A 19,963-nucleotide genomic window follows, 5' to 3' on the forward strand; every position below is an offset into this window, starting at 1 on the left:
TGCAGCTGCCTGTCTGATTGCTAGCATTCTGCGCAGGCTTCAGGGGCAGACTTCGTGTAAGGGGAGAAGAGTCAGGAAAGGGGCTGAGAGGGAGGCAGGAGCAAAGGGCTCCTGGCCTTTATTCTCAGCAGGACTCCCAGCTGCCACTTAAGAGATTACTGTGGAGTAGGTAAACATTCCCAGCACGCGCATACTAACAACTTATTTATCTGAAATTGAAGTGTAATTGGATACTTCGCGCAGTTTACCTGGCAACCTGGCGGAAGGAGCTTCATTTTCACACTCATCCCTCGTTAGCTGTGGGGAGAAATAAATATGTTAATGCTTTAAAGGTCCCAACAACCAATGCTCATTGCTCACACACTCTACTAAATGGTAAAGATCAACCTTTCACTCCGTCATCCCCAAACACTATGAAGTTGGTATGGTTAGTCCTGTTTTTTCTTTCCTCTGTGTGTGTGTGTGTGTGTTTTTTGAGATAGGGTTTCTCTTTGTAGTCCTTGCTATCCTGAAACTCTCTCTCTCTCTCTCTCTCTCTCTCTCTCTCTCTCTCTCTCTCTCTCTCTCTCTCTCTGTAGCCTAGACAGGCTGGAACTCAGCCTCCCAAGTGCTGGGACTAAAGGTGTATGCCACCACCACCCAGTTTGTTACCCATTCTTACACTGTAGCCTATTCATGGCCAGCCTTCTATCAAAGATTCTCAAATGCTGGGTATTACAGATGTAACCCACGTATTGAGAAGCAAAGTCGGGATTGTGAATGTGAGGCCAGCTCCCACTACACAGGAAGGTCCCGACAGGAGGAGCCAAGGCTTGATGTGTTTAGATAACTTTCTAAGAGTCGCATTGCCCACAGAGTTTGTGGAAGACCCAGGTTTACATGGCCTCAGACAAGGCATAGATGCACCAAAGTCTCAAAGAAGCGTCAGAGAGAGTGGGGTTACTCACTGTGACAGAGACAGGCCCCAGTAAGAAGGAATCTTAATATCAGATTTTAAAATGTACTCTTTGTTTTGTTACTCAAGCAGGATCTCTCTGTATAGCCCTGGTTGTCCTAGAACTTACTCCTTAGACCAGACTGGCCTCAAACTCAGAGATCTGCCTGTCCCTGCCTCCTGAATGCTGGTGTTTAAGGCATGCACCACCACCGCTTGGCTAGAAAATGCACTCTTAACTTTAGACAGACATGTCTATCCACGCCAAGACTTGCAGATTAATAAGAAGAGGAATGGGTTGGACTTCAGCTATAGTCTGAGGCCGGGACCCTTGTACAGTGAGCAACCTGCATGGCCATACTTCGTGGTATGGGCTAAACAGAAGGATGTTAGGGCAGAGGCTACTGCGTAGCTGGGGTGTCTGGAGAACAAGAAGCCATTGCCGAGACGTGTTTGCTTCAGGTAGTTGGAATTCTGAAGTCAATTTTGAGAAACAGGTTGGCGGGGGTGGGGGAACTGCTGAATGCCTGACATGATAATGAGAGAAGCTTGGGTGACTAGGAGAGGTCATGTAATGATGTGACATGGACAGGTTCTGAATGGGAAAACAATCCTCAGAAAACATGTGTCAGAAAGTATCAGCACACAGAGGTCTTTGGTCCCTCTGGTGGGAAGAGTGGGACGTAGGAAGATAGAAGGCAACATACAGCGGCCCTTTCAGACATGAAGAAAAGTAAACTCAGTGGTTTACAAAGAAGCACAGGACAGGGAAACAAAACAGGGCGAGAGAGAACAGACAAGAAAGTAGATGAGCTTGTGGAGAGCCAAGTGTGGTGAGGAGGAGCTGACCCTATGACAGTATACTTCTGGGGACACGAGTGCCCATGGCATATACAGAAAGGGTCATAGGCACGGTCTGCTTGGTCTTTGGTATTGGGATTGGCATTTGTTACAGATTGTAAAGGAAAAAATTAAAACAAGCTTGTAGCTGCTTTATGTAGGGGGTGGGGAAGGATAAGGAGGTACAGGGCTTATCTAGCTTGTAGCCTGGGTTTCATCCTCAGCACCACATGCAATTGGGTGTGGTCCACAAGAACACAACCCACAGAATCATCTAAGCAGGGCTCCTAGGGGCTCACAGAGACTGAATCGACAACCACAGAGTCTGTGTGGGTCTGAGCTAGGCTTTCTGTACATACGTTATGGTTGTGTAGCTTGGTGTTCCTGTGGGACCCCTAACAGTGGGAGTGGGGGCTGGCCATGCCTGCTCTCAGGACTTTTTCTCACTGGGTTGCCTTGTCCAGCCTTTATTTGAAGGTTTGTGCCTCGTCTTATTTAACATGCTATGCCACGTTCTGTTGATATTCCTGGGAGCTCTGCTCTTTTCTGAAGGGAAACAGGAAGAGTGGATCTGGAGGGAAGGGGAGGATGGGAGGGTGCTGGAAGGAGTTGGGGGGCGGACACTGCAGTCAGAATGTAATGTATAAGAGAAGAATACAATTTTTAAAAACATTTTTTTAAAATCAAGTGTGGTAGCGCGTGCCTCTAATGCCAGCACTCAAGTGATAGAGACAAAAGGACCAGAAGTTCAAGGTTATCCTTGGCTACTCTTGAGTTTGAGGCCATCCTGGGCTACCTGTGATCCCGTTAAGAAGAGAAGAAAGAGAGGGAGACAGGAAAACAGATAAATCTTTTTTTATTGTGTTTATACTTGACAGTGAAATAATCTTGATTAATGGGTCAACAGAAGGAGGCTTTAGGTAAAGGGATGGAGCTCAGTTGGCAAAGGTCACACAGCTGATTAAGGAAGGAGCCATGACATTAATCCCACTGTGCCTAGCTCCAAAAGGCCATACATGGGTCATATATAATTACTGTAGAATAAAGTCCCACAGTTCACTTAAGAAGAAAGAGCTGGGCCTGAGAAGATGGCTCAGTAGGTAAAATGCTTACCTTGCAAGCATAGGGACATGGGTTCAAGCCCCAGGACCTGCATTTAAAAGTCAAGTGTGGTTGTGTGTGCCTGTGATCACAATACAGGGGAATTAGAGATAGGTAGATGCTTGGGCTCGCCGGTCATCCAGCCTACCTAACCGGTGTGCTCTGGCCCAGTGAAAGGCTGTCTCATAAAATGAGGCGAAGGGAAGAAAAGGAAGAGGAGAAGGAAGAAACATCAAAACGCCTGCATGCCAACTGGACTGGTAGTTGACGAAAGAAACGGAGGAAAATGAAATAAAATGCTGAGGGCCACCTGAAACCCTGTGTTGTGGTTCAAAAGTCGCACAATAGAAGTGACTTAGCGTCGCCATCTTCCTGTCTAACACACCTGCATCCCTAGAGTATTTTAGCTCCGGAACAGCCAGCAGCCATGTATAACACAATTACCAAATGCTAGCAGCAGAGAAAGTAATTGGATCATCCTATAACGCGCAACCCTGCTCAGGCCACATCCTGAATACTAAACTCAAGTCCAGTGACGTATCCTGGAACAAGAGGAGGACTGAGATGAGGCCTTTGGACCTTGACCAGAGATCAAGGGATTCTGGAACAGTCACACTGAGGAATAAGAACCTGGGATTTATGGTGGTCTGGTTTGTTGTTGTTGTTGTTGTTGTTGTTGTTGTTGTTATTTCTCTTTGAGCAATGTTTGGAATGAGGAGAGACATTTTTGTTAGATGTAGCAGACATACCAAATGGTTCACTTATGCTTTCCAACCAGGTTGCTTCCCTTGCACCCACATGCCCTCCGAGGAAAAACTCAATTGCTTTGTGAACTGCTTCCAACTTGGTGAGCCCAAAATTGGAGGCCTTCCTTGATCAAAACTGCCAAGAAAAAAACGAAAGCGAGACCAGCTGGCTGTGAGATTACCTGGGGAAACAAAAGCAGAGACTCTGTTGGGAGTTTGAGGCCAGCCTTAAGTATGTATCCAGTATGAGACCCTGTATGGAGATAGATAGATGATTGATCGATAGATAGATAGATAGATAGATAGATAGATAGATAGATAGATAGATAGGCAGGCAGACAAATAGACAAATAGGTGATAGATAGATAGATAGATAGATAGACAGACAGACAGACAGACAGATAGATAGATAGATGGATAGATAGGCAGGCAGACAAATAGGTGATAGATAGACAAATAGACATAGATAGATAGATAGATAGATAGATAGATAGATAGATAGATAGATAGATAGATCCATATTCTACAAGGCAAAAGCAGGTATGGCTTTCTTTAACCAAACTTATTTGAGGAAGGCCTACATTTTCCTAAAATGAAAAAAATTCTAACTATATACTTAAGCAGCAAAATTTAAAATAGTATCCCTTGACTGGGTTTTTTTTTGTCTTGTTACTGAATTTTTTTTGAGAGAGAGAGAGAGAGAGATATCTATGTATCCCAAATTTTGGGTTCACCAAATTAACAGTTCCCAAAGCAATATCAAATTTGTGATTCTTCTACCTCAGCCTCCAAAGTGTTAAGGATTACAGGCATGTACCCCCACCATGCCCAGCTAATATCACCCCTTTGATTGGCAGCTTTTAGCGCTTCTTCGGGGTGACTTGTTCCATGAAGCTGTCAGCACCCCTAGGTTTTCAGGGATAGACTTATGGACTGAAGGCAGCAAGTGACTGTCTGAGTTAATGTTCACTTTTGCAAGCTTGGAAACCAGTGAGCTGAAAAATGGCCAGCGTTCCGATGATAAATGGAGATTTGATGACACAAGGAAAAGTGACAAAAAGATTAAGGTAGCTGTGATCACGGAGTCTTCTGGGCTACACTTTTGTGTGTTGGTCAAATATGAGTGACGAGAACCTCGGGCATAGATTGGGAGGGAGGAGAGAGGAGATGACAGGGAGTGTGTTTGTTATGTGTATGAGCAATGTTACAGCCCAAAAAAAGCACAGAGCAAAAAAAGATGGAGGGTTTTCAAACACATGATAAATATAACCAACTTTCAGAGCCCAGATCAATAAAAAACAAGCCCGAAATGGGCAGAAGGGAAGAAGAGGAGGAAGGAATGTGGAGGCCCCATAAAATCCTCACAATGTGTTTGAAGGGGGACCGTGACATGAATAGAAAATGGGAAGGGGCAAAGAAGACGGGCTTCTTTAGAGGTCTGTACGACTGTCCCTTTCTTGCCCTTTACTTTCATCTACCTCAGCCGCTCCCGGTGCCCGTCTGACAGGGTTCACAAAATGCTTTCGGAGTCAGGAAGGTATTTGTAATGCTTCGTTTCCGTCTGGAGTTTCCCTGCAGCACGGTGCGTCTGTAGACAATTGCTATGGCTCTAGGAAACCTGAAGGATAACAGAGCAGTCAGCCACAGATGCATCAGCCTTTCTCCCATTTCTATCCTTGCCTTAAAGCACAGGATTGCTGGGTCAGAAGCCAGAACCCAGTAGGGCTGTCAGGGACCTCTCTAGTAGGGCCGGTGAGATCTTGACATTTTAATGTTGCTGTTTCGAGGTTTTCATGGTGTTGTTTTAATAAAAACAACAGGAGAACTTTAAAACATACATTCTAAATATAGCCATGGTAAGTGACTAGTGTTTAAAGGAGAAAGTGAACTTGAAAACCCTTGAATGTGTTGTAGGGGGTGGGTGGGAGAGAGGGGGAGGGGAGAAGGCGATGGGAGGAGGAAGGGGGGAGGGAAGGGAACTGTAGTTTGTGTGAAGTGACACAGTTCCCATTTCTAAAATTGCCTTAGAGCCCACGATTGCCCATTCTGGGGTCAGTCAGTTTATTGCAGTCATTGCCTCTTTGACCAAGAAGTAATGGGCTTGAATTTCCATGGTCTGTGAGAATTGCTGCTGTCAATTTCTTAGCTGACAGCCTGCCACCCAGGAAGGTTCAGCAGGCCTAAGCTAGTTAGCAATTATCCTGACCTCGTGGGAGGAAGGCCCAGTGATTTTGCTAGTACCAAAAGAGGCCCAGAAACCAAGTAGAGAGAGCACATAAGCCCTAGGAGCCATCAGACACACATTCTAATATCTTGCTTCCTTCTCCCATGTCTGCTCACTAACAACAGTAAGTGTTGAGCTGGGGGGTGTAGCCTAGTGGTAGAGAGCCTGCCTAGCTCTAGTAGGTTTGATTCCCAGTTCTGCCCCTCCCCCAAAATTACAATCAGTGCCCACCAGTAAAAACCTTGGCACGTCCTAGGCCACAGCACACACTGGCAGCTTGGTCTTAGCCAGCTCTTGTCTCTAGGCATTGGTGAAACTTGGGTGGTGTGTTCCCTCCCCGGCTGTCCTGGGCTTCCTGTTCTAAGCCAGCCACACCACGCTCTCACTCTGGGTGTTTGGGCCGAGTGTAGAAGCCAACTCAGTTTCCTCCTTTCCCCTTGGCTAGTCAACCTTCTCCTCCTACCTAGTGAGTGGTCTCCATCCCACGCCACGGCTGTATCTTTGGCTAACACCACAGCCGGGGCTCGTGGCCAGGAGAAAGAAGTTAGCACCTGCCCAGGGGAAGTGAGGGGAAATGGAGGCTTCAAACGAGAAAAAAGGAGCATATGTTTGGTGGATTTACACTTTTAAAAGCAGTTTTGACATTTGTTTTTCTCTACAAGGAATGTTGGTGGAATACTCTGATGCCAAAATGCTTTGGGGAAAAGACACTATGCAGGCAAATGCCAGGGCTGAGCAGAGGTGGCTGCACTCACTTTCCCTGAAAGGTGGCGGAGCGAGGATGCCCTCTACATCCTCAGAGGGGAAACTGAGGCACAGAGAACTAAACTTCCTCGGCCACCAAGTAAGCAAACAGGGGTTTAAAGGCAGGTTTGTCTGACCCATCCCCAACGCCCCACCACCACCACCCTCTGTGAGCCTCCCTTCTTCTGAGGCGGCCTTGCCTGACAGTTTGACAGGTTAAAAAAAAAATGGGGTGGGAGTTGTCTGAGTTTAATAGAACTTGTGTGTTAGAGTTAAGGAAAAAAAGAAAAGGGTATTTTTCTTCAATAAAGTCTGGAGGTGAACAAGATAGTGTGTGATAAGCATTTTTTAAAAAAAGTTGATTATATAAGCCAGGCAGAGGGGATTACAGAGAGGGCGTAAGATAGTGATGAAACTGGGGTTTAGGCAGAAGGGGAGGGGACCTGCCTGGGGACAGCATCCTCACATCTCTCTTCCTTTCACTTCCTCTCTTCCCCACCCTTCCTCCAAACCAAAAAAAAAAAAAAATCTCTGCGAAGGGGGAAAAAGGGGCTAATTAAGAAAGAAAAATCCAGGCTCCCAGAGAGGAAACACATGCATATAATCACAGCGCAGGACCTGCAGAGCAGTGGTTCGATTAAATAAGGATATTGGGGATTTCAGGGGCTCTCCCCGTGTGTACGTTTGTCTCCACGTGTGGAAAACATCCTGCTTTTATATGCTCCCCACAACCTGAACACCAAGTGCCTCCGAACCCACAGAAAAGCTTCCCATTTGGAAATTAGAAAACTATAAGAGAGAGCCAACAGATCCCGGGTTGGCCAAGGTCTCCAGGCGGGGCCTGGTGATAGGGAATAGTGAAATGTAAGGTAAGGCCTGGAATGGCCTGCTCCCCCCAACCCCCACAGTGTCAGGGCAATGATGGACAGAGCCCCAGGCTTCTCCAGATGAGGAGGGAAAAGTATCATCTTCCCTGCCTGCCCACTCAGCACCTTGCTGCCAGACCAGCTGCCCCTTTGTCGCCTGTCTCTTTGTCTTTGTTTGCCAAGCTCTGTTGGTGGCTTCCTGCAGGAGAGAAGCAGCAAGAAGATGAACTGTTATTCGGGGAACACACCTGCGCACAAGACAGAAATGGATGGGAGTTGGGGGTGGGGCCGAGAGGCTTCTATTCATAAGCCACTTCCTCTGGGTCTCCAAGACTGGCACCAGCAGCTCCGGGCTGATGAATTATTGTTCTCAGACAAGCTCCAGAGGGCCCCCCTTGAGTTCCATGTGTTCACCCCTGCCAGTCGTGATAGAGGGGTTTGCGTTTTCCTGGGGCATAGGAGTGAGAAAATAATGAGGGCAGGAGAAAAATAAGAATCGCCCTGTTTGCACAGAGCCACTTTAGAGGGGACGGAAATCTCAGTGTCCCGGACAGAAGTGGTTTTGGTGGCATGTGCTTTGCTAGTCTTGCCTTCTTCGGAGGCAGCAAAATCAGAAATGTTCATCTACTTTTCTGGAGGGAGATCACTCCACTGAGAAGGCTGTTTAGTCTCCAAAAAAAACCCACAACAACAAAAAACCAAAACAAAACAAACAAACAAACAAACCTTAAACCAAAAAGAAATGGTGGAGTCTCTCACTTAAGTGGACCAGTATCTAGAGGAATCACTGGCTACAAATCAATGAAGAGGGCCCTGAGGGTCACCCCTAAATTCAAGGCCACCTGCAGCCCTGATCTGGAGCAAGAGAAGAGTACCAGGAACTATATCTGTCCCATTGTACTGCCCACTCCACTCTCTGGCCTTAGATTCAAATCTTTGAAGAAACAGAAGTGGATTCTTGGTAGAAAGGAATTCACAGGTCACTGTCGTAAAGGCTCAGAAGATGCCTTAGAGACAATTCGAGAAGACACATTAGTAAGGAAACGTGTATGTCTTGTTAGACATTGGGCAAGGAGGCTAACATTTCCGTTATTTGAGCGCCCATAGTGTAGAGAAGCCAGGCCTCCTGCATCCCACATGTTCTCCCGGGATAAATTGGCTTGTGCCTCTAGTCCAACAGAAGGTGACTGGGAGCTGAGGGATCGTTGTCCCACCCAGTGATTACAGATTTTCAGGAGCCTGCTATCTATCTCTGCCTCTTTTTTTCTCCCCTGCTAAGCTAAGTGCCCACCAAGGCAGTAAGGTCCCAGACAAGGCTGTAGCAGAGGAAAGCGATGCACACTAGGAACCGGAGAGGTGGCTTAGTGGAGAAGGTGCTTGCAGTGTGGACCAGAGTTTGAATCCCTAAACCCACTTAAAAGCCAGTCAGTCGTTGTTGCTGCCTATAATCACAGGAAGCAAGAGAGAAGTGCTCCCTGAGGCAGGCTTGGGGGCTCACAAGACCAAGAGTAGCCAGAATTGATAAGCTCTGGGTTCAGCCAGAGACTCTCTGCCTCAATATGTACAGAGTGATTGAGAGAGACATCCAATTTTGCTTTTTAAACCTCCATATGAATATCTATGAATGCACGCACATATGTAAACCACAAAGACAAGGAAGGAAGAAAGGAAGGGAGGGGGAGGGAGGGAGGGAAGGAGGAAGGAAGGAAGGAAGGAAGGAAGGAAGGAAGGAAGGAAGGAAGAAGGAAGCGACACAATGTAGATTTTAACACAAGATCATTAATATATAATCCAAAAGTCAGGCATGCTAACATGCACCTGGAATCCCAATATTCTGGAGGCTACCGCAGGAGGATTTTGCAAATATGAGGCCAGCTCAGGCTACAAAATGAGATGCTGTTTCTGAAGGGCAGGAGAAAAAAAAAAAGGACAGAACCCTGAAATGAAAGGAACCATCTTCCCATGGTATTCAGAAGGAATTTAAACCCCTGAAAGTGTGTGAGAGAAGGTGGTGTCTAATTCTCTGCCATCCAAGCAAGGTTGAGTCTCCTAGGTGCTAGACTCTGAGACGGTTTATAAGCCTCACAACTCACAAGGGAGCATGGGGACAGTCACCAAACCTGCGTAGGTAAAGATTATAAGGCCTCAGAGGGGAAGGAGGAAAAAGAAAAGTTACAAGGTGCAAACCACAGTTTAGGGTGCACCATTGCCCTCTATTGGATTAAATGAGGCAGATTTCTTAAAGCTGGTGTGTGCTTCACTGTCTCTGGCTGAATTTGCTGTGTTAGTCATGGCACCTTGGAGTAGGAAATTAACTGTTCCTTGTAAACTTAGGTGCCCAGGTCCCTTCCCCTGATGGAATGAAATGTCACTCTGGTGGTACGTTATTAATTACACCTTTATGAATGCAACAAACACTTATGAAATATCTACTAAGCACGGCCTGGGGGTTGTGAAGACTGTAAGAATAACACACACGGCTACTGCATATATCTTGGTTACGGGCTACACGAAAAGGACCTGTGGTTCTTACAGTTTTGTGGAAGAGATAACACAACAGCTAGGAAGCAGGCAGCCTATTACAGATTCCAGTTCATGTCTCTGAACTCCTAACCCTCACTCCACTAGCTATCACCTCTCCCTTTAAGAAGTCTACTGCTAAGCCTACTGTGGTAGTGCTTGACTATAAGTTCAGCAGGGCAGGGGAAGCCAAGAGTTCAAGGACACCTTAGTCTCCCTAAGCCAGTTGGAGATCAGCCTGGGATACAACGAGACCTTATTCAAACCCAAGAAGAAATGAATGCCAATGTTCACCGATAAACTATGACTGGAACCCAACCATACCCATTCATCTGTGGCTGACCTAGAGGCCACCACAGTACATAACGGAGACCATACCACCCCCAAAGCTACAGGCCCTTTCCTGAAAAACACTCCAAGGTAGAACGTTCCGTCTCTATCAGTAGCTTTGTAAAAGCACCTTCAGAGCTGAGCGAGATGCCCAAGTAATGTTTACTTGGCCCCCAGCGTGGGGAAGCTAGAGGTGATACACAGGTGTGTTCCTTTTACGATTTAATGCCTACAAGCTCAGACTTTAAAATGGATCAATTAAAAGGTAGTTATTTGCATAACAAAGTTTCCTTTTCACTTCGTAAGGGCTTCACCGCAGGGCTCCTTTGTAGTGTAGAGTCTCTATAATACATGCTAATACGATGCCATTTACAGTCTATTCAGAATAACTTTCCAAGAACCTTCCCATTGTGTTCAGTGGGACTTAGCAGCATAAGGTTTCCTACTTCTGAACAGTAATTGAGTGACTGTCTGCAAGAGGGGCTTCGCCTGTTTGCACCCAGCCTTTAGAGGGCTGAGGCAGGAGCACTGCTTGAGCCTAGGTGTTCCAGGCCAGTCTGATTGACAAAGCAATACTTCAGGTGACCCCATCTCGGCATAATAATAACAATAACAGTATAAAGGCTGGAGCCTCCAGGTGTCTGCATCATGAAGCATTCGGGGTATAATTTCACCCCTGATAGGTGACAGGTACAGACTATTACAGAAGACAGATCAATAAAAACCAATCAATATTTACTGAATTGTTCTAGCTCTTCTTTGTCCCCCAAACCCCAAAGTTCAGAAATGGTAAACTCATCACTGTTCTCTTTGTATCCTACGTAAATAAACCAACAAAGATCACATTAGGCTAATGTTCTGATAAATAATGTGGTCAGCATTCATAAAAGCTCTCTCTCTCTCTCTCTCTCTCTCTCTCTCTCTCTCTTCCTCTCTCTCTCTCTCTCTCTCTCTCTCTCTCTCTCTCTCTCGTACAAAGACATTCTGCTGTCTGAATTACAACCCAAACTGGGGCACGCATTCAAATTAGAGCTGTCCCCAGCAAAATAGGAAGTGGTCTGGCTGATTCAATTTAGGACCCGGCTTCCTCTTCGGTTGGGTCCCGAGCCTGAGTCTCACTTAGCTATGTGCTGTTATGCAATTGCTCCTTTTAAGAGAGACATAAAATGGAAGCCCTGGCTATTCATAGCCAACTTAGGAGGAGCTGAAATTGTTCAAGAAGTTTCTTAGCCTGGTACCATTTTGATGAAAACTAGTTCTTCAAACAAATCTATTTAATGTGGCTTCTAAGTGGAGTCGAGTTGAAGAACTGCCTCGTGCCTTTTGTGCCGATGAGGTTCTAAAAGTAGATAAACAATTCCTTGTATATCAGTTGAATATTTTCCAGGGTGATCCCCCCCCGCCCCCATCCCTAGTAAAAGCAGCTTACAAGGAAATTCAAGGGCAGAGATGATCAGCCCAGGCATTTCTGTGTGGTGTCACCCTGCCGGGAGGCTGATCTGTGTCTCAGGGCTGCTAATGGAGAATGCGTGAGAGAGCTACAAAGGGCAGGAGGGAAGCTGGCTGGCATTAGAGCCCCACAAATGGCATCATCTGTGGGGTAGGGCTTGGGGGGAGGCTGCTGGAGGCGGCTGGCTGCCCCTGGAGGCTGCAGCTTCTCATGCTGTGTGGCAGGTGGCATTTTAGCCATTTCTAAAGCCAGTCCCTGGCAGGGAACCTGCATTGAGTCCATCTGTGAGGATGGAGAACTCTGGAAAGGGGTATCTCTCTTCATCTCTCCCAGAGGTCAGGAGCGCTGAAATTACAGAGGACAGCGTGAAGACACTTTTGAATCCAGGCTGCGCTCTCCCCACCTTCTTCCCTGCCTTCTCCCCTCATTCCTTTCACCATTACTACCTTTTTTTTTTTTTTTTTGAAATCTAGTCATCTCTATATAAATATAGAAACTTGCTTCCCAGATGTAAAATGTAGTGGTGACAGGTGCAGACTATTACAGAAAATAAATAAATAAAAACCAATCAATATTTACCGAATAAACTATATCGATAGTTCAATTTCCCTCTTCCCTAGCGGTCCTTGTTAAACTTTTCCAAATCAACACTAATAAATATATAAGAACCAAGAACTAGAAAAGGCCCATGCCTTTCAACAGCCAAACTGAAGGTGACAGGGACGGGAGGGAGCGCAGAGCCCTGTGACCTCACCAAACCGCCCTCCCCCACCTTGAATATTTCTCTCCCATAAAACCACAGCCAAACAGATTTTATTTCACAAGCGGAAATGGGAGTGGATCTCAGGAAGAGAAGGCTTGTTTAATTGGGTTTTCAGAGCCAGGATTAATATTACAAGCTGAGGGGCTGTGTGATACGTCCGTACCTCTGCTCTGCTGCACTGCCAGCCTTCCCTGGGGGAAGACAGAAAAGTGACACTATTCTGTAGCAATTTTACCTCAGCCTGGGCCTTCTCACCCAAGTGATTTACAGCTGCCGGGAGCCAAGCACTCAGGCTTGAGCCTCCCAAGCTCAAGGTCACACCTAGAGCTCACAGCTTTTCTCCTCTCCACTTTGTGTGACTTTTAAATACACTTAGCATTTGCCTTCCCTTGTTCTCACCTCGCTTATTAAGGTAAATTTGCGTGGAAATGGGATCATGGTTTTCAGGACCGTTCACCCGACACCTGATCTCTCGAGGTGACCAAAAGCATCTACTGTGGATACCGTGATGGTGACCCCCGGAAGTCATGTCTCCCTGTGAACCAGAGACAAGGCTTTAATTAGGAAAGGTTCCAGAGTGGCAGCAGAATGGGGCGAGTCCATTCAGCAAAAGCATTTAGCCTTAAGGAAGAAGGGCAGAGTATTCCTCCCTGCTCTGTGGGTCAACCAACCAACGCGTTAATTTGCCTCAGATGGACAGATCTTGATGAAAGAGTACAAAAAAGAGCGCATCTGCATTGCCACTACATGGAGATAAGTTGTGACTAAAGGGAGACACGGAGTCAGCAACGGACGGCATTTTATTTGACTCCTGAGTGATGCTTTACTCATTGTCTGCCTTTGGAGATTGGTAATGGTCACCTCACACATCCGCCTTTCGGGGAAACAAAGCAAATGCAGGAAGTCAGCATCCTGAGCCCCTTGATATCGCCCTGCTTTCATCCTGAGTGAGTCGGCTCTAATCCGCCAAGAGCTCCCAGCTGCACCCTGCCACCTATTGCTGCTGCCTTCCCCGGATCTTGCTGAGAGGGATAGAAGTTCCGGAGGAAACTATCTGCATCCACAGTTTCCTGATCACTGAGAGCCCACTGTGTCCAAGGGTTAACTTACTAACCCACCCAAAGAGCTTGAGAATTAGCTAAATTTTGTAAAACCTAAGCGCTGAACCCTAAGTTTCCAGACGCAGCCCTGACAGTAAGCAGTAAGCTGTTTCAGGAGAGGATCAGAGGATGTGACAGTCCTGCTGATTAAATGCCACAGTGAGGGGGAACAGCTTAGATGGGCAATATCGTCTTCTTCTCTGCTTCTGGCTGCCTCTGCTGGGGAGAGATTTATCCCATAAAATTAGGACCGTCATTATTATCTTGATACAGGATGCCATGTAGCCCAGGCTGGCCTCCAACTCACTATGTAGTGAAGGATGACCCTGAACTTCTTACCCTCTGGCCTCTACCTCCTGAGTGCCGGGATTACAGGGGTGTGCTGTCATGCTGGTTTGTGTGGTGCTGGATATTGAATTCCTCACGCATGCTAGACAAGCACTCCGTCAATAGAACTACCTCTTCAGCCCATAAAACGATCTTAAAACACAAATACTCTCCAGCCCTACTCTACGCAGTATTCACGACTATCATCTGACTCCATTTCACAACTTGATCCACTGGATATTAAGATGCCCATTCCAAAGATGAGGAGACTGAGACTCTCAAAGGTTTAATTACTTGACTGATATCATACAGCCATACACACACACACACACACACACACACACATGCAGACACACACATACACACACACACACACATACCACTTCCACTCAGTTCCTTGAATTTGAACTTTTTTCATATTTAGCCGGATAGACAAAGTGATCTGTAGTACACAGGGGTTACTGCAAGACAGGTTAATTTGATTCAGAACTGTCGAAATTGAAATTTCTGAAATGTACTTGGGCTTACATCAGGACGTTACAATAAGCTATCGGACCAACTATGTTTCCCAGTTCAAAAAAACGAAAATGCTTTCCTACTGTCAAACTGGGCAGAAGGATGCCGAGTTCCCCATTGGCCAATACTGTCTAATTCTCCTAAATGATTCAGATGTAAAAGGGAAAATGGCATCTGTCTAATTAACACTGCCTGGTTAAATATAACTCCTGAGGGACAGCCCCGGGACAGTGTTTACTGAGCAGTCTTTTCTAGCCCCCTGGGCCTCAAGTTCCAGTTGATAGCAAGCCTTCTGTCCTTATCAGTGACAAACAGAGATGGCCCCAGAAGCAGTGACAGGCCAGGGGCTAGGGGGGTAAGGGAGTTGGAGGGAGAGGGGCTGGGCTGTCACTGGCTGTATTTCCTATTTCTGGTATCTAGAGAATGATTTTGGGAACCAGATCTGGAAGGCTGCAGCAGCTCTTGTTGCAAACATGAGCTCCGGCCTTGCACGGCCTTCTCGACCGCCTGAGCCTAGCTCTCCAGCCTGCAGACATCCACTGGGCCACCCTCCTGCCCACTGCTGAGCCTGCCAGGCAGCACCATCTGCTCTGCAGCCCGTCCCTGGTGGAAAGACACAATGACCACATTGTTTCTCTTCCAGCTTCTCGTCAAGACATGGAAGCTATTGCCAAGTTCGATTTCATGGCCTCGGGTGAGGACGAATTGAGCTTTCACACTGGAGATATTCTGAAGGTAGGTGACATCGGGTCCCAGGGGAGCAGTGAGGGGCTGAGGGTCCCTGAGCCTGGTCATCAAGGCCACCTGGCAACCTACGCCTCTGTTGCTGAAAAAAGCGTGCAGACTTCTTTTTTTTTTTTCTCCCAAAAACCAGATGTGGGCACATGCCCACAGCCCTAGCACTCAGGAGGTAGAGGTAGAAGGATCAGGAGTTCCAGGCCAGCTTTGGCTACATGGTGAGTTTGAGGTCAGTCTAGGTTACATGAGACCCTATTTCAAAACAAAACGGAGGGATGGGGGGAGCACCAAAGTTTTTCTTGGTAATCTACTGATGACCTGTGTGTATAAAAACACTACAGCTTTTGGCTAGTGCCAAGCCTTTATCCCATTAGTAGTGCCGGGAAAGCATACAGAGGAACAGGCCTTTGCTATAGGGAGGACACAGTGTTACATCCCTCATCATGAGAGCTCCCCAGTTGGACAAACAGGAGTCATCATGTATATATGCATGTATGTGTGCGTGTGTGTGTGTGTGTGTGTGTTTGTATGTGTGTGTACATGTAAGTGTGTATGAAGATGTGCATGCACATGCATACGTGTACATGTGCACATGTGTATGCATGCCTGTGTACATGTGTGCCCATAAGTGTAGAGTCCAGAAGTTTATATCAGGTGTCTTCCACTAGGCTCCTCTCAGAGACCTAGCAACAGCTTACGCCAACTACTGCTGTTACCTGCTGGCCGCCACCAGGTGTGCTAAGTGCGTGCCGTTTATAAAATGACCGCCCCTCACCCCAGCTCACTTTCTGTCCTGGGTATTCTCTCTCCTCCTTTCTCTCCCTCCCTGCCCTCCACCCCACCCTCATGGCTTGTTTGCTGCCTCTACTCCTTCCCCGGGGTCCTCAATGCTCTCCCTTCCCCCAAGCAAGCCCCCCCCCCTTTTTTTTTAACAGACTTAATTCATTTATTTTTCTTTTATAAAAACCCTTATGTGGTAGCCACAGCTGGAGCCTGGGTCCTCTGAACAGAGACTCTGGTGTGGGTTTTCACAAGATGGTCAGTGAATTCCTGATAAGGAGACTTGGTGAACACAGTCTCTTTCCAGAGATCAGGGGTCAGGTAGCTGTAGGTCTAGGAGATGGCATCAAAGGTGGCCTTGGCAAAGTTGCCCAGGGTGGCAGTGCAGCCCTTGGCTGAAGTGTAGCAGTCATCTATACCGGCCATCATCAGTAGCTTCTTGGGCACAAAGGAGCAGACACAATGCCAGTGCCTCTGGGGGCAGGGATGAGACGCACCAGCACAGAGCCACAGCAGCCTGTCACCTTGCATGGCACAGTGTGGGGCTTGCCAATCTTGTTCCCCCAGTAGCCCCTTTTATATCAGATCTGTTGCATGGTGTAATTACTCAGGGGCACACCTCAGCATGAGCCCGCCTTTGCAGCCCCTCACCACATTATATCTCATAACATCTTCCGCCTTTGTTTTCCACCTTCAATTTTTGAAGCAGGATCTCTCGCCGAACCTGTAGCTCACCTGTTTGACTTAGGCAGGCTGACCCATGAGCTCCACTGATCCGCCTGCCTCTACCTCCCCTGTGCTGGGATCATAGAGACAGGCCTCCACATCCAGAGATCTGAATTACAGACCTTATGCTTGCATGGTGGGCTATGAATTCAAGACCTTGAATGGTGGGCTATTTACTGCCTGAATCCTCTTCCAGCCTCAGAGATGCCATCCTTAAAGAAGCCTTGCCCACTTCAGTTCCATTAAAGAGAAGTCCACATCCCTCCAAATCGTTCCTTCTGGGCACCTGTGTGCTAGACACCAGGTTGGGTGACAGAAACTCAGAGTTGGTGTAAGTCACCCTCCTTCTCCCACCTGTGTCGTGAACTGGGCAGCACACGCCTCTGACAGGCCATGGTAGATGTTCTCAGCTCAGTGCTCAGGAGCAGGGGTGGGGAACATGGGATTCCACCTTGAAGGGTAGGCCATGTGAAAGTGTGGCAGTGGGAACATCAGGAAACAGAAAACTCAAAGAAATGCAAGGCCAGGCTTCAAAGGAAAAAGGTGCAGGTGGAGGTAGCCAGAGAGAGGCAACAGACCTGAGGTGGCTCAATGGAGGCCATGCATACCCAGCCACTAAGAGGCTCCTTAAAACTTGTTTCCGGGTCCCACTTGGGTTGTAGTGGCCACTTGCAGAGCCAAAGTGGCCTTGGACTTCTTCCACATTCCGGGTGTCCATCCACATACTCCAAAAGTTAGCCCTTGTGATTTGCCAAGGAATATAAACGCCTGTCCACAGGATACGCAGGACTATGTGGTGGCAGTGTACACCTGTCTGACCTCAGGGCACCCTCCAAGAGCATTCCTCATCTCTTGTCCTCAGTCGTCCAGGTAGTCCCCTCACAGGTCTGAATCAGCAAGGCCACTATTGTGTCTTGCCACGGAGAATTGTGGGCTATACAAAGGCCCTTGCTGGAGTGTCAGAGGGCAACCTGGTTAGTAACCACAGAGCACAGGCATGTAGAACAGAATGAATGACTTCATTTGTCACTTAACTAACACACACACACACACACACACACACACACACACACACACACGCACACACACACACACACGCACTTAGTGTATAACTTTCTAACTGCTTTCAGTTTGAAAGATCTTAGGCTGTGGTTGACCCCAAGTTTGAAGTCTTATAAGTTCAAGTAAGTTAGGCTACTGATTGAGGAAAATGTGGCCTTTGCATCTTCAGATCCTTACTGAGGTCACAGAGACACTTGTCATGTGTCTCTCCTCCCTCCTCTGTGGGGCACTGTGACCATTCAGATACTGGCACATAGAAGCGCCCACTGCTCAGCCTAGCTCCTGCCACCATATTCATCATACACAGACCTAATGCCTTGCTTAAGCTCCCCTGTTATCTTCTGTTAGCCAGAAGAGCAAGAGGAAAACCGAGCAAATGAGCGTTTCCTCAGCTCTGTTCCCCAGGCTGGCTCCCTATTGATTTTCCTGTCCCTTTTGCTAAAAGGAAACAGTTCTCTGTGCTGGGTGCCCTCCACTTCTCCTCTTGGCTCCATGGCCCTTTGAAGTCTGCTTTTATTTTTGTGTCCTGGTTGTTTCCTGTTGCCAGGATAAACGTGTCTAAAAGCAACTTGGGGAGGGGAGGATTTTGTTTGAAGTACACTTGCACATCCTACACTTGCACATCGAAGTCCGTCACTGAGGGAAGTGACAGGGGCAGGAACTCAAGGCAGGAACCTGAAACCAGGAACTGAAGCAGAGACTATGGAGGAGGGGGAAAACTGCTTTTGCTGCTTTCACTGCTTTCAGACTCTTGACTTACTCAGCTACCTTTGTTATATAACTCGCCTGCCTAGGGAATGGTACCGCTCACAGTGGGCTGGGCCTTCCCGCATCAATTATTAATTAAGAAAATGTCTCACAGACTTGCCTATGGGCCAATGTGATTTCAAGAGGGGTGCCTCTTCCTAGATAACTCTAGTTTGTGTCAAGTTAAAAACTACCCAGCACGTGCTGCAACCTCCTTCATGACCTTGAATGTTCTACCAAGACACCCATGTGCCTTCCCGTTTTCTTGGCCTCTCAGATGACTGGCTGACAGCTCCTTGAAGTTGTTGCCTCCAATCTCTTCCTCCTACAATCATTCCACACACATTCCAGAAGGATTTTCTTTCTTTTTTTTTTTTTTTTCTTTTTTTTTTTTTTTTCCCAGAAGGACTTTTTTCTAGAAGACAAATCAGAGACTCTATTGGCCACCCCTCTCCGGGCTCTTTCCCCTTCTCAATGGTATTCCTATCCTGTTCTCTCTCCCTCTCCTCCCCTCCCTTTCCTCCTCTCTTCTCTCCTACCGGTCTTGTTTGTGAGTGTTCCTGTCCTCTCTCTAATCTGATATATTCACTTCCCTGAAGCTCTGTCCGTGCCCTTCTGATTCTCCTTCTTGCTGAGAACCACCTCACCCCCTTCTCTGACTCTATTCTAAAGGTGCCCCACTCTGTACCTTGCTCCCCCACTAACCTCTTCCTTGAACCCCAGAACCAGTTGTCTGCCGGACGTTACCTCATAGACTCTAGCTCCTACCATCGGGTTCACACGACCCCCTAGACCCACCCAACCCAACTTCCACCCAAGTCATTCCTCTGTCGGTAATCAAAGTAGCATCAAAGTCCAGTCACCACACACCTCTCTTGCCAAATCCTCGGGACTGCTGCCAGCTGAGTTTCTGTTGCAAGCCTGGGCTGGCACAGGGGATGCGTGTACTATCGTGGCATCCCAGCAAACCGAGGAAGTCGGGAGCACTTTCTCCATTCCATCCATGTGAAACGGGGAGGCTGAGGAATGAAACAACCTGTCAAAATCACACAGGTTGACAGCGACTGAGCCAGGGCCTGCGTGGAGCTCTCTCTGTTCCCTGTGTACTATTTCTGTTCTAAATACATTTCTTTCCCTAAGTCCCCCAAGGGAAGTCCTTCTCCATTAGAAAAAGGAACAGTGCGAAGCTGGAACAAAGGAACACAGACTTGTAACCACGTGAATACGGATTCAGTTCCCAACCTGTGAGCTATGTAGCCAGGGCCTAGGCACCACCGCTCTGAGCATCAGTATTGGCCTCTGCGAAAGGATGACCTCTCCTGCAGAGTCTAGGAGAGGAATGAAAGGGAATGGCCCTGGTCCAAAGCAGATACTGAGCAAGCAGTGGTCATATTATCACGACGGCAAACCTTCCTGCTCTCTCGGCCTCTCGGATAACTGGCCAACGGT

The 19,963-nt window shown here is 47.4% G+C and overlaps 1 protein-coding gene across 1 annotated transcript in view; it reads left to right on the forward strand.

Moving 5' to 3' along the window:
• The window catches only part of Grap2 (GRB2 related adaptor protein 2), a 75,386-nt gene that overhangs the window by 34,961 nt on the left and 20,462 nt on the right, over nucleotides 1–19,963 (forward strand). The window contains exon 2 of the mRNA XM_032918113.1: nucleotides 15,105–15,196. Within this exon, the coding sequence (XP_032774004.1) occupies nucleotides 15,119–15,196 (78 nt within the window). The 5' untranslated portion in view covers nucleotides 15,105–15,118. The remainder of the gene's footprint in view (nucleotides 1–15,104; nucleotides 15,197–19,963) is intronic.

Source organism: Rattus rattus, chromosome 1, assembly GCF_011064425.1.
Source record: "Rattus rattus isolate New Zealand chromosome 1, Rrattus_CSIRO_v1, whole genome shotgun sequence".
Taxonomy (NCBI): domain Eukaryota; kingdom Metazoa; phylum Chordata; class Mammalia; order Rodentia; family Muridae; genus Rattus; species Rattus rattus.